The sequence below is a fragment of the Pollachius pollachius genome (genome assembly GCF_949987615.1).
Source record: "Pollachius pollachius genome assembly, chromosome: 12".
Lineage (NCBI taxonomy): Eukaryota > Metazoa > Chordata > Actinopteri > Gadiformes > Gadidae > Pollachius > Pollachius pollachius.
In genome coordinates, this window is record NC_136945.1 from 12260495 (window position 1) to 12276053 (window position 15559).

General features: G+C 41.9%; 1 protein-coding gene across 1 annotated transcript in view; it reads right to left on the bottom strand.

Moving 5' to 3' along the window:
• Positions 1-15559, bottom strand: part of slc2a9l2 (solute carrier family 2 member 9, like 2) — a gene marked incomplete at both ends in the record, with an annotated part of 68791 nt that overhangs the window by 35094 nt on the left and 18138 nt on the right. The window contains 3 exons of the mRNA XM_079748600.1: positions 4732-4864; positions 13664-13809; positions 14099-14223. Of these exons, the coding sequence (XP_079604726.1) occupies positions 4732-4864; positions 13664-13809; positions 14099-14223 (404 nt within the window). The remainder of the gene's footprint in view (positions 1-4731; positions 4865-13663; positions 13810-14098; positions 14224-15559) is intronic.

Sequence of the window (15559 nt, forward strand, 5' to 3'; positions counted from 1 at the left end):
TCCATCCCACAGACTTGATTGTCGCACAATGTCAACTGCCTAAAGTCCGGGATATACTATAAAGGACATAAGCTGCTAGAAAATATGACTTGGGTGGCCATGTCAGAAAAATGCGATCAATTTGGAAGCCATTTTGGAGAGAGGCAGAGAAGGCGGCTGGTGCTACCTGTCAACTCCAATCAAAGGTCTGTTTTTTCGGTCAAGTGTTCTTTTGAACTAATTTACAATTCTGCGTGTCCAACGTTTCTATTGCCTCTTGATCCGATATTTATCTCATGCGTAGCCACGCTCGCGGAGTCTCGCGGGACGGATCACTGTTTCTGTTGTTATCCGTCTCTGTGGAGGAGACAGCTCAGGCTGCACGGAATGCTAAAACAACACATTAATCCATTCATTTTTTTTTAACATTCTCATCCTTCTATTCTACGTATATAGAAATATATTTCAAAATGGGGCATATTGCAGAACTTTTGCTCATGAGATAACATAGTTGTAAACTATACAACTATGTTTCACAATATGGCAACATATTTATTGTATTGAATTGGATATGCCCCATAACGTTTAGGCAAGAGGCAAGTTGGCGAGTTTGATAATAAAATAATAATTGGATTTGATAAGTAATGATTTTTTGTCTGTAAGTGAGAAACCCCAGTGGAGGCCCTGGTAGATTGTGCCTCAAACTTGAAATTTGAAAGATGACTGTATAAAAACATGCCTCACAGTTTGCTTTTCAATATGACTTATATGCTGCACTACAATTCTGGTTTCACAGTATTATATTTTTTATGTGGTTATAGACTGTGTCTTTGCCAGAAACAGTTCAGTGATTCAAAAATATCACAACAAAATGTATTAGCCCTCAATCCTACCCAATCTAAATCATCCCTTTTACATGGTGCCACTGGCTTATATTTATTTTGACTTTGTGAGGATGCAGAACCTGGAATGAGCGGGGTTAACTACTACTAAGAGAACTGCCATTTCGATCCTTCACATGGGTTAATTAACAATGCTAATTAACAGGTGGATCAATTACTAAGCCTAATGACTGTATCATTGAGATCTGTAATTACAATTTCAGAAGGATGGAATACGTCATTAGTAAAGTCTTTTGTCAAATGTGTTGAAGACTAAAGTAGACATTCACCTTGATGAAGGTTATAAATAACTCAAAAATGTTTCCCCCCAATCCCATGAGCTAGTAAATTGGTGGGTGTACACGCTGAATCCCTCATCTGCACAAACATGCGCTACATTGATTTTGAGCAGTTGCTGTCGCAGGTTAAGGGCACAGCTCTGTAGGAAGGCAGGGCTGGTAAGCTGGGTCACCAGGGCAGGAGGATTTTGATGGATGAGCCATGCAAGCCCCACATCAGAGACATGAAAGGTGATCCGATGATGGTGTTGCCTGACTGAACTTGATAATGTTGGCCACTCTGTCATCGAGTCATTTTTATTAGAGAAGATTACAAAATGAATCATTGAATCATGAATGAATCATGAAGATTAGTGGTGCGTAAGATGCTGTGCTGTGAATTAAGCTAACTGAAAGAAATATGGAAAAAAATGTTTTACGCATACAGGCAAACATACATAATGTATCATTCCTCCTTCAACTTTGCTATTTAATGTAAAGTTAGAAAGTTGAAGGAATATAAAGTAGAAGAAATTCAAATCAAAATGAAGGACGTGGCTTTGACGCTTGTTGCGTAAAACCCACATGAATTAAGGGTGTGACCTTACCGCAGCAGAGCTTAAATCCTAATTATGTCCTTGATTTGCAAACACAGATTAGTTGGCCGCTGTTGCTTCCTGCTGATGGCAAATATGGAGAAGCTGCCTTAATATAACATCATGCCTGGGGAGTTTGTCAAATTTAAGCGTTGCGTGCCACCATGTTGACGTTCATGGTCTCATAGTGGGACGTCCCCGTCTAACAGTGCGTTAATATTTCCCTCTACAGTGTTGTTTGCTGTATTCCCGGCCTGTTGGCGACGGTGCAGACATGCTGGGCCACGTTGGGAGGAAACAGAAATCTAACTATCGGCTGTTGGCAGGACAGGTGGGAGGGAGGGACGGTGGGAGGGGGGGGGGGTAGATATCTGAGGAGTGCCAATGAGGGAGAAGAGCAGATTGTGGTTGCATTCTAGCCTAGATGCGAAATCAATGTGAATTTATTGACTTTGCCCCATGAAAAACGCACCTCAGTCGAGTTCTGCCTATTAATAATGAATAATACAAAACCACTTAAGAGTGATGAATTGTTCATATTTTACATTCATCACTCCTCTACAGAGTGTTCATGGATATGGCCAATAAAAGTGTTATTCTGTTGTTCCATGTGAATGAGCTTTAATTTGTAAGTTAACTAAATTTCTGCCACTCTTGCTCTCAATTGACAGGAGACGAATGGGGATGTGGAGAAACATGCTGTTTCTGTCTCGCACTCGACATGATGATAATAGGACACTACAGGCCCACCCCCTACGGATCTTTTGTGTGTGTTTGTGTGTGTATGCGCGTGCGTACGTGCATGTCTGCGTGCTTACATGTGTGTGTACCGACGACAACCCCATCTAACCTCAGGCCTGGTGCTCCACTCTGGGTCTCCGTGCTCGACCCATCTAGGAGCCTCACTGCTAAGATGATGCTAGTGGGTGGACTATGAAAGGCAGTGATAAAAAGCTGGGGGTGGGATCTCTCACCCGCCTGTCCGTATAGTGTGCCCGTATAGTGCTGCGGTGACAGCAGCACTATATCTGGGGCTGAGTCCTACCACTTCCACTGACACTTTCATATCTCTTCGTCTATCAAAAGCTTTGACAGAATATCACCTTTAGACCCACACGGCTCACACCATAAAAACATTCAACCAATAAAACCAACAGCGACATGCAACAATTTCCGAACATAGTCCGGGGGATATGTGTGCGGCATTACAGTTTTTATATAGGTACTTTATTTTTGTTGAGGGCAGTGGGAATAAAGGAGATGTTATTCCTGGCCATGGGGACTGGATGATTTGTGGACAGGTCGGGAGTGGTCCTGTGTAATATGTGTGGGTCAATAATAATTTCATAATTTCATAAGTCAAGGATCAGGTGCATCACATAACTGGAATGTGATTGAAGAAAATTAATATTAACATTAGTAATGCGCGATATAAACGATATACGATATAAACGATAAAAAAAAATGGCCTACGATAGAGATTTTAATTCTATCGCTCTATCGCGATAATGCATGTTGATGACGCAAAATACAATGTTTAATTTTTGGTTTGGTGCAATCCCTTTTCACATTGCAATTTTCGCAATAGTGCCAGAATTCGTCAACAAACCTTCATGTGTGCAAAGAATGTTAAATCATTGGACAAAAAGGTCTGGGGCATTGTAAAGCGTTAAAGAAAAAGCGGGGGGGGAAGCACCGGTGAAAGTAAACAATCATGGATATCCAGCGTGATATACATTGATCTGCGGACTGGTCCAACTCCTTCTCCCTCATCCTGACTCGGAATGTGTTAAATGCATCTGCATTTTTAAGTTATGTTTTCCAGCATACTTTTTACTTGCTTTTGTCGGACCGTCGGGTGGTGGCTCAACATGGAGCAAAGAGGAGACGGAATGTCTTTTGGATATCGGACCCAAATATCCAAAAGACGTTCCGTCTCCTCTTTGCTCCATGTTGAGCAACGTCTCCGAGACCACCTCTCCGGCTGGGTCAACCTCCTTTTGATGGTTAAAAATATCACGTAATCGACAAAAATCTTAACAATCAATGATCGATCATCAATTAATCATGCCCATCCCTAATTGTCAGTACAGTGTCTGTTCCTTATCTAGAAAGACACCCGTTTTTCCTGTTCTCTGCATCTTGGGTGGCATTTAAGAACCAAGGACTTAAACTAAGTGTAGTGCCTTTTAGAATGGTTTGCACTAAAGGAAAGAAACCCAATACTAATTTTATTTACCTGCAACATTATGTTGTATGACTACAGTGTTTCACAATAAATGTTCTTGAAATGACATACTATATTTATCTTTTTTTTAAATACATTTAGCAGTTTGGCTTTCCTTAGGGTCTATGTAACCTGTTCTGAAACGGTTATTTTATGATTTTATATCGTGATATATATCGTTATCGCAAGAGGCTGCAATGTATATCGCAATATGGATTTTAGGCCATATCGCCCATCTCTAATTAACATTAAATTATGATTGGATCAATTGATTTACCCATAACAGTAATGAGGCCTTACATTTCCCGTTTTGTTCCGTTCTAACTGTTGCTTGGGATTTTTTGCAACCAGCAGTGGTGATGATCCATATTTGTCAGATTGGGGTAGGAAATTGAATGGCCGCCGAAAGGTTCCAGGTTCGAACTTCGAACCCGTATGGTCCTTGTGCACGTGGCTTACCTTAACCTGCTCCTGGAGGACATTTATCTTAAAGACACTGTAAGTCCCTGTAAATAACAGCATGTGACAACATTTTCGAAATCGCTATAGATACATTTTACAAAATGGTAGGGAGTTACAATTATAGATTTCGTTGAGGCCTGCTCTCCCACATTAAGAGAACTGAAATGCAAAACTGCACAGCACAATTCCCAGTACGCTTCATTATTTTAAACGGTTCCTTCTTTGTGGTTCGGGGTAAAGTGATCTCATCACCGCAGTGGTTTGTGTGTGTGTGTGTGTGTGTGTGTGTGTGTGTGTGTGGTCTGTACCTTTTACTGCCGCAGCTTCATCCCTCCTCTCCATCAGCAGGTAGCGAGGACTCTCTGGGAAGAACGGCAGCACACACAGCTGAATCAAAGCAGGAACAGCCAGGAAGGCGAACAGGAAGGGCCATCTGGACTCCTGCAGGCAAATTCAGAAACGAAACACAACAAGCGACATCAAGCAAATGATAAGGGGACACAAAGACAATTTATAAACTAATTTGCTAATCTCCAATGTCCTCCTTTATTTTGCATTAATATGTTCCCAACATGGCAATAATGAGGCCATCTATGGTAACTGGCAGGGTTTACAGTGGAAAGACACACAGGGCCCTATCTTGCATCCAGCGCAATATACTTTCTACAACGACGCATATGTAGTTGCTAGTTTGCAACTGGCGCAGAGCGTTCTTTTCCCTCCACAGGCACGCGTCGCTAAATTAGGGAATGATCTTGCGCCCTAAGGGGCGGTTCAGCAAAAGGAGGAGGCGTGTTCTGGCGCAAACGTTCCCTGGTGCTATTTTGCAGTTTCAGAAAACAATTCCGCCACAAAGCAGGAAATACCTGGTTTAAAGGCAGTGGCGCGTTGTTCAGATGCTATTTTAAGGGCGCATGCATAATGTTGCTTGTGCACCTTGCGCATGCACTTTGCTTCTCTCATCTACATAGCCACAAATTCTTGGTAAATTATTTGGGAAAGAACAGCTGATACAGCGGTAATAAGTTGTACTTTTAAATCAATGCATCTGCAAACACCGTACAGCAAACACATATTTTCTTAACACAGACATCGTGCCCGTAACTTTTAGGATTGATGAGTATTTGATGGTGAGAAAACATTGTTTTACCGCGAGTGAGTGTTAAAAAGAATGAATGAATGCGTGCGTGCGTGTGTGTATGTGTAAAATAATTAATGAATGCGGGCACGCAAACACACGCAAACCAAACATGTAACGCATGATACAGTCCATGGCAATGTATATTAACGGGGGGGACACATGCATATTAGGAACACAAGGCAATAACGATAATGCATACAATACTGGTAAGAAACAATGTTTTTTAATGTATTGCGTACATCATTAAATAGAACCACAGTTACCGCATATCATACGTGTGTTAAGTTTTCTTTGCCGAAATTTATTTGAGGACTCAGTATTTCTGAAGTTGTGGAAGAAAATGTTATTCCATGTGGGAATTAGGCAAAATTATTTGGCCATAAACTGAGCCCTTTGAAGTTTAAATTCATGTGGTCATGCATCTGTCTCATCGGAGACTGCAAACACGCTGTCAAAATATCAACTCGTCAGATTCAAATGCGCTCATGGCCCTTAAAGGGGATGGGAGATGGCTATCTCATTGGTTTATTGCACATTACGCCCAAACCACACCTAAGGGTAATTAGGCTACTTCAGACCAACCCTTTTTAGATTTGCTTCGGGCGCAAGAGTCATTTATCCGCCGGTAAAATAGCAACATCGCTATAGAACCGACCACAAAGCTACTTGCGTTTGGTGCTTCTCACTTGCGTTTCAGACTGTTAAAATAGGGCCCACAGAACTGTAACAAAGACAATTCATACAAAATGTGATGTTGCTCGACAAAACAGAGACGTGGGCAATGAACTACAGAAGACACATCTGCTTATAAGACTACTCGACTTCGAGGCTAAAACATGCCTACAGATTATATAATTTTGTCATAAAATCACCACTTACTATCGCCCTAAATTAGAGGTTTCAATAGATTACAATGCAGTTGCAAAGGAAGAACTACTTAGTGCTAAATTGTGGCTTTATGTTTTCTACACTACCATCATATCTCTGAATTACCTAAAAGAACATTTAATCCTAACATATTCCCTCATGCATGAATTTCTATCAACGCTAGTCACTGGTTTAAAAGTATTCAGCTGTCAAAGCCTGTCAAAACATTTGAAAAATACAGCTTTTTGTGTTAATTGAAATTCAACATAACATATCAAAGGCCTAATACAATAAAATATGGGTAGCATATTTTATTTGATTCACAATGGGGGGGGGGGGGTTAAAAGAAGGCAACCAAAAGCATGTAAGTGTTGCCCCGCCTGGCTTGTTAGTCATCCCCCTTTGAGGAGTGACCTCATTCAAAGACACGCTTCTCTCGTTGGTTTCAAACGCTGAGACTGAAAATGAAAATATAGTTCTATTTTGTTTGAATTATGTTTGAAATAGGAGAGGTGGTGAAAACATTGCTGCATTCCGTGCTATTTGGTTCATCATGCAGGTCAGGCCAGGTCTCACTTCTAACAGCCTGTCGCTTGTCTCAAAGAAAAACAAGACAGCGTCCATCTGTCACAGTCTGGTGGACTTACAGGGCAAAATATCAAAGATTGGAATATATTATAACGCTCATTTGAATAAATAAATGCTGCCACGGTGTGAAGCAAATCCCCTTTAGTTTATTTTATTAGACACATTTAATGTGAAGCTTGTATCTTCATTGACAAATCTTTTAACACTTTGAACGCTTTCACGTCTGTGTTACGATACCTTAAGAGAATCAATACAGATGTTTGCATTTGCCAGCAAACATAACTTCAGACATTTTGTGATGTACAGGTCTGCCATACCCGAGGCAGCCGTGTAGGCTGATAGCGATCAGAGGGGGATGCAAGTTGTACAATACATTATATTGCAGATAATTGGATATCCAAGCTCTACTACGGAAGGATATTCCAAGCCGCCAAGTTTTCCCAGACATAAAGTTTCCCTTCTGTAATTAATGCATGGCTCGCCTAACACTTCCCCTGCTCTCCTAGTCGGTTTGTGTTTGTTCAACTCATTTGCATAGTGACTGACATCCGCTGTTCTCTTCTAATGTGTCGTGACTCACTTTAATTAAAAGCATCTTAAAGTGAGAAAAAGATGCAGATTGTAGTTGTGTGTCTAATTTAATTGTAATGAGGAAGTTAGTGAGCAGAACAGACCTTGAGCCCTGCGCATCTACTCAACCGCCTCCGCCAGTGACAGCCCTCAGTCAGTTCAGATACAAGATGACCCGATTCAACACAGACGTGTTCCTATCTCTAATTATCTAACCGTCTTTTCCATCGTCGTCAGACACACTGAATACCTTGAAGACAAAAAAATAAATAAGCCTGTGTCTGTTCTCAAAGATAAGATCTTGCTTATATTATGCATGTATGAGCTGGATATCAGTCCCAGTGTTTCAGATTTGATAGTAAGTAAACAAAATAAGCAGTGTAGTCAAACGGTGCCCGAGGCACAGCATGGATGCGTCATCGGAGAAGGGTCCAGCGAGTGCACCTGCACGGACACTGCTGTATAACGCTGCCGCTTATTATCCAACATCATTACATTCAACAACATCTCCCGCTGTGGATACCAAAGAGCGAAGCAGGAGAGCTACACCTGGTGAGATATTACTGTACCCCCTGCAGACTACTGCATCACAACCACAGGGCCTACGTCATCCCCGGCACATGGCGCACTGAGTCATCCAGCGGGGTGACGCCGCTGCTCCCGCTCGGTGCGCTTGAAGTCACACGCTAACACTGACAAGTTGAAAGGCACGCACACACTCACACACACACACAGAACACGTACACACATGCGTCAACTGTGCGCACCCTAACGACCACACAAGGCTACACAAACAATCCCGTAGACAACCCAACAGGAGCTCCCTGTTGGGTAAATGGGGGTGGGTGTGAAGGAATGGACATGGAGGTTTTTTTCTATAAGCCTGGGAAAATGTGACTTGTGGATAAGAAATATCAGCTCCATAGAGATGGCACTGGGTCCTACGATTTTATTCATAGAGTTATGATCACCCGAGTTATTTTAATCACTTATGTTTAATCAAAGTACTGCTGTCGAGCCAACAAGTTATATTTGATTGAATGTCAAGCAGGGCGAAAACGCCCAAAAAAAACTGAAATTGGAAAACAGTATTTCCCTAGTTGTCGCAGTTGTTTTCCAACCCCCCTTCAAAAACAATGACCATACAATAAAATGTATTCTCCATGGCGTCCAATTCCACACCACCCTAACCTGAGCCGATGATCGGAGACAGCAGACATCACCTCAACACATCAGATTTACTTTAGCTGATCAGGGGAGCGGAACGTAATTGTCCCTCATGTGACCCGTAGGGATCAAGAGCTGGTAGTACCTCAGCTCCAAGCTGCCGCCCCGGCGGCAGAGTACTTCAGCTCCAAGCTGCTTCCCCGGTGGCACGTACCACCGCTGTGGTACACATGTCAGATATTCCTTTTCTAGAATTGGTTCCTATGCCAGGAGGAACATGATTTGATCAAAGTCAAGAGGACTGTGAATAATATATTATATATATAAAAAAACGACTATTGGTTAGTCACTTCACACGACAAATCCCAACTGAAAGAACAAGCAATAAACCAATACTCATGATTGTGCTTTCTTTAAATTCACAGCTTTCCACTAAGCCTTTTTCGGGCTCCCTGTAGCCTTTCCATTTTATATTTGTATTTAAGTGAAAAACGATACGATTAGAGAAAATGTGTCTTGACGCGAAAAACTGATGTGTTTACTACACAATATACACATCACAACATAAGATCAATACACAATTTACACACACATACTGTATATAAATATATATCACACACACAGACATCATAGAGAGGTGTCTTGGGGTGTATGAAAACCCAGTAGAATCAGCATGTGGACACGCTGAACTATGCTTTAGCCTAACGTGTCCATTCTCTTTGGCTATGTGTTGTTAGGCCATTGCAGTAATTTGATTTCCCAGTATGTGCCAAGTAATGATTGTGAAATTGAAACCTGGTCCTTGCTTATCCGAGCCAGACACTAGTGAAACTGAACACGTGATTGGTAATCAATTGGTAATTCTGGATGGATGGGTGAAAAATCGAATTAGCCACCAATGTTTATCAGCTGCAAAGCAATTACCTGTCCTCTTCATAATTAGGCTCCAAATGTATACAAATTTACATTGGGGTCATCGCAATTCATGAGAAACGCTGAACCCCTTTGGGTTAGTCTTTCTTCAGAGTGATGCCATGCCATTGCTGAAATAGCAATGGCATGGCATCATTAGGAGTCATCTTCTACTATTGTGACTTCTCCGGCCTTCCCACGTCAAATCAGGAACAACTTTTTGAAACTTTGGATTTGGCAGTATATTGTGTTATGTAATTCTTAACGAAAAAGGGTGTGTGAAAGGGAGAACAACCCAGTCACACGGTTTGTTTTATCAACAGCAAGGCCATTCTAGTTTGAGCTTGTCTGTTTGGAGATGCAGTTTGACAAAGACGTGTCATTGTGGATCTATGCCACATGGTTCAAGGAAACAAAACAAAAAGTTGGTTGTTTTGCAAGCCCAGTGTTGTTCGTCATTTGTTCTGTGCATGGATGTCGTGCTTTAAATGTGGCAACAACATATAAACAACATACACAATATACTAGCAGCTCACTATCTTTAACAATATGTATATGGTAGCCATCTCCCTCCCAGTAGATGGAGGGCTCTCAGGATGGAACCAAGAACCTTTCTACTTGGAATCAAACCTCATGGCTTGGAGTAGAACACCTTCACCACTATAAGTTATACACCAATACATCAATTAATGATTTATTTATGGCGTCTGATGACAGTGTGATAATAAGGCTAAGGCTATGTTCATACACCTGTTGCCTTTAAAGAATAATTAAATAATATAGAAAGAAAGAAAAGTGTTGAGGGAATGGCTGGATGTCCAAGATCTCCAAAGCAAAACTAAAGATGACCTGCTGAAATATAAGCGGGGAGGGGGGGAAATGGACTACCTGTGTTTTTTTTCCCCTTCTCCTGCAAAAACAAATCCCTAGAGCATGGAGCAAATCTTCCATCACCAGGCCCGTGTGGAACGACAAGGTACAAGCCCACAGGGCGGGATGGGAAGTAGGTCCTCCGATCCAAAAGCAATATGTGGACAATTGCTTTGCTTTCATGGGAAACAGAAATGCATGCGCTCTCATTTCGCCACTTTTCACCTTTGCGTCACCCGTGATGGGTCACTGTTTTGTTTTCTGTCCATGCATCAGCCTCATCCTCGGAGAGTGTGTGGGCGACTGCTGAAAACTTTCATCATCAGCAAACCATAAGCGAAAAATTTGTAGGAAGATTAGTGTTTCCTAGTGTGTATTGGGTTTCCCCCATGCATTACAGAGAGAGAGAGAGAGAGAGATAGAGTGAGAGACGCCTGCCCATGAGTCACGAGAAAGCCTATTGACAACAAGGCTAGGGACTATATAAGTGCAGGGCTGCTTTTACCAGCCCATTGATCTTTACCTCTTAACAGCCCATCCACTAGGGCTGTCACAGCGGTTGGCCAAGGCCTCCGCTTGTACAGCGCTAATGTGACGTGTCAACGCGCCTCCAGAGGTGCCTCAATTAAAATGTCTGCTTCCAGCTTGTTTGGTGCTGTACGGGCAGGATACCGGTCATTGCGCAGGCATGAAGGTTAGGGTACGGATCATTTGTCAAGCCCTATCAGCGCGTCGCACCGCTTACCAACTGCAGTCGTGTATCGCCTTTCATTAACACAAGGCGTAAAGGGCAGGAAACCAACCTTTGTTTTCAATGCATCAATTCATATAGTCATCAAGTGTGTCATATGAGATGCTGATGGTCTGAGGCCTCTTGTCAAATAACCATGTGTCTGATAGCAAATAGCAGAGGAGCAGGGGCTGGTATACATATAACTGTAAGAACACATCAATGTATACAGTACTGATTCCTTGGTTTTTATTTAGAAAGGGGGTCTTGAGGGAGGGTTGATAGAGGAAAGCCCGAGCCTTATAAATTCGAAATGAGTAAATTGTCTATCGCTGTTGGAAATCACGTGTAAATGTCAGCGTAGATTGAAAAATTGGGGGGAGGAATGCATCATGTTCACCAATTTCGGTCGAAATCCTCTAAAAACAACTACGGGTAAAACACATGACGGGTAAAACACATGACAGGGAGCACAACCCCCCCTACAATAGGATATATATAGGATATCAAATGATTCATTATTTTGAACAGAGAGGAAAGAAAGAGAGACACATATATATCTATAGATCGACAGAGAGAGACAGAGAGAGATACAGAGAGGGAGAGAGAGAGAGAGAGAGAGAGAGAGAATGTTGGTCAATTAGTGTTGGTCACGGGGGATGTGGGCTGTGTGGTGGATGCAGCGATGCGCATGGTGCACAACATTACTATTAATGGACAAGAGCCACTGCTGCTGCATCCTGCTGCGTCCCAGTTTCCCTCATTGGAGGTCTGTGTCTCCCTGACGCACTGGGTAATGTCTCCCACAGATCGCGGGAGTGCAGAGTTCAACATCCTGCTCTGAATTTGTTGTTTCTCATATTACCTTTCTCAATGAACCATGTTCAAGGAGTCTGTGAGAAGATCACACATTATCCAGTGGAACGACTCGTTAGCCATGCTTGGAATAAGCAAAAAACGCACTGATTTACTTTTAGACAAGGAACTATAAAACCCTAATTTAATACATATATGATAATTGACAGAAATTGACGGCAGCCGTAAATCTCCAAATTTAAATATTGGAAGCACTGGTTCTATCGAGCCCTAATCTTCATCTTCATTCTCTATTACAAATCAAATAGCAAGTGAAGAGATATCCAGAAAATGTATCTAATCTGAAGTTTTTATTCGGTCCAGTTACTGGGGCACAACACAGGATGGACTTGACTGAAGCAGTGAAGCAAAGCAGGGGCTTTAACTTGCGTCTACGTCTGGACTGCCTCGCCGAACAATCCCTGGTATCGGATCAATATTAACAATTCAAACAAAGACGCGTAATGTTCGATTTGTGTGAGGCATTATTAGCAACAGCTCTTTGGGGCACTTGTATTTGGTTATTTTGGTTTGTTTATGGTCGTTTGAATGCTTTTACTACACTATCGCTGCCAAGTGGCTCTCTCGCTCAGCAACACCTCCATGGAAGCACTTGGATAGTTACAGGCTTAGCTGATCGTGCACAAAGTGCAATCTTAACCACAGCACAAACAGGAGCTGAATTGCCATAGTGGATCCCCCCATGTTCAGCTCTAACGCAGGCTGCGTGTTTCCTCCGCGTAATTAGCAGCCGGGGAGTCGATAAAAGCTAATTACAAGAACACTATTTAGGTCCCTCTTTGTTTGTTGTTCAGCATTTTAACATGGAAGTCAAGGGTGCCACCGTCTAAGGAGCCATGTGACTCAGTGAGACGCGGCTGGATTACAGTGTACTTATACACTGTTGTGTTACTGTTCACATTACACGGCCTCACTTGGCTTGACTGGAGCGTATGTGCTTCTGGCTTATTCTGTCTATTTTCAGCCCCAACAGATCAACAATGAAAACATGTCACATGAACAACTACTGATGTGAGTGTGGAAAAGGCCCTGGCTCCGAGGCGGCGGAGCGTGAAGCCCTTTGAGGCAGCTAGTCATGTATCATGGTATGCAGGCTAGGTGACGGAGAAAACATGACAAACTATTCATATTCTTCATGAAGACAGCTCTTAGAAATATAACTAAAGGCCTCGGAAATAGAATAGAATGGTCAAATATTATCACATAAATGAAGTACATTTATAACAAAAATGGGGAGAGAAAGGTCACCCTCCTTCCGATACATAGTGGAGAATATGGTGAGGTGAAGAATATGATATCTAAAATGTCATGACCTTGTCGAGAGCCTTTTATTTCATGTTTTATAACCTTTTTATAATCAGTTGTGAGCTCTAGATTTGCATAAAACGTTGAGATAACGTTTAAATGCATTCTATTAGTCATGTTTTAATATAACCAATAGAACCATTTTGCATTTTTGGGTTCCGTTATTTGAAACAGGTTTACGCTCAAGAGCGGGCAAAAGCCAAACAGCACCAACCTGCCCCAGGAGCTGTGGAAGCCCCAGCACTTGTCCAGTGAACACTCCCAGGCAGATGAGGATGGAATTGAACTGACCAATGGATCCTCTTATATTCCTTGGGGAAATTTCTCCAAGGTACATTGGCAGAGCGCAAAGAGAGATACCTAATGTGTAAGAAAAAAACACATTTGTAAGTGATAACCTCAGTGCTCTCAGTGACCAGTTTCCATAGTGACGATTATAATGATGGAATGATTATAATAAGATCCAGAACACATTTGACACATTGGGGTTAGGTCAACTCCTGACACTGTACCAGGCAATGTTTCATAGCCCCGTACATGCCTAACGCAGCACTGCTGCTGGTACCAACCCAGGCAAATTTATACTGCAGGAATAATAATGAGCAGGACTTCTTGGAGACAGACCTATAGGGGGAATAGAGAAACTCACCAGAGTCCACTCCCATGATGAGCCGACCAATGAGGAGCATTTCAAAAGAGCCTGCCATCTCCCCCAGGGAGAGGAGCACAGCCGCTATTACCGCAAAGCAGTTGTTCAGCAGCAAGGTGCCTTTTCTGCCAAGGAGGGAACATAGGAGAGGGAAGGATATCGGTGATAGCCACAGGTGGAGCTGCTTCATCCACGGGTGTGGTCTGGGCCCAAGCAATTCAAGAATAAATATACAGCACAGGTGCCTGAACCCCTGTGTGATCCTGGATATATTGTGCTCCTTTTTAACGGTCACATAAATTATTTACCAACAGCTAGACTGGGCTTCAGTGTCGCATCTCATAAATATGCCAAGTGCTAAAACAATGGCCTGTTCTTGAAGGCTAAAGGTTTATTGCCCAACATTTCCCGCCACAGTTTTGCATTGACAACATTATTTTATACAACTCGTATTATATTATGATGTACCTGTAAAAAAAAACATTGAATCATGCATTATTTAGTCTTTGAACAATTCTTTATTGCCTTGTTTGACAACTAATTGCTTGATCGTGACAGAAGGTCTTCAACATATAAATGTCAAGATGAGTATGGATGAATGGATTTTTATACAGTTCAATTTTCCATGTCAGGTCTCCTTATTTTCACATGCACGTGTCTGACGGAGCACAAAACGAACATTTTGTGACGGTATGTCATCAAGAAATTGCTCTTGCAATTCAATTACATGGCTTTTCTTTATTTTTTTCTACAGGGTGATGTATTTTTATCCTTCCATCCAAAAACATTGGGGCATATTTTGCACAGTTTGCAATGAAAGTACATTCATTGCAACCCCATATCAATAAATTGATATGGGGTTGTCCCTTTTGTTTTGTTGGGCCGTGTTCTTGTTAAAATTTGAGTTGACCATTTTCCAGTGCCTCTATGAAGTGCTGCCTTCTCTCCAAAACTGGTCCTTTGGGAAAGAGTCACTCAGTTTGAGGCACCACTCTAATTCCCTTTAATCCAGACGTTCAAAATAGATCCCAGATCAGTCGGCCTACACAATGTTTTCATGTTTTCCACATTCAATATCTGACTGAAACCCTTAATATTTTTTTTCATAGCTCAAGCAAATATTTGTTCAACTGTATTTCAGAGGTTAACTTAATTACACAGAAGTGATTTGATTTGTATTAAATTACACTTCTCAGTGGTTATGAATAATCATTTGTGTCATTCAAAACAAGTGAAGTGCATTCATTTCAGATTTTATCAGATAATGTACGTTTTGCCGAGGCAGCATGATGCTTGTTCTATAAATTTGTGGGACGAACTGTTTACAGTAGTTGTACAGTGCTGTCTACTGTAGTAAACTGCATATTCAGTCCACATGCGTGTGCTCATCCCTTACTCTGAGCCTAGCTAGGAGTGCTTAAAGAAGCAGTTTTCAAACTGCAAGATGGATTATCCCAATTT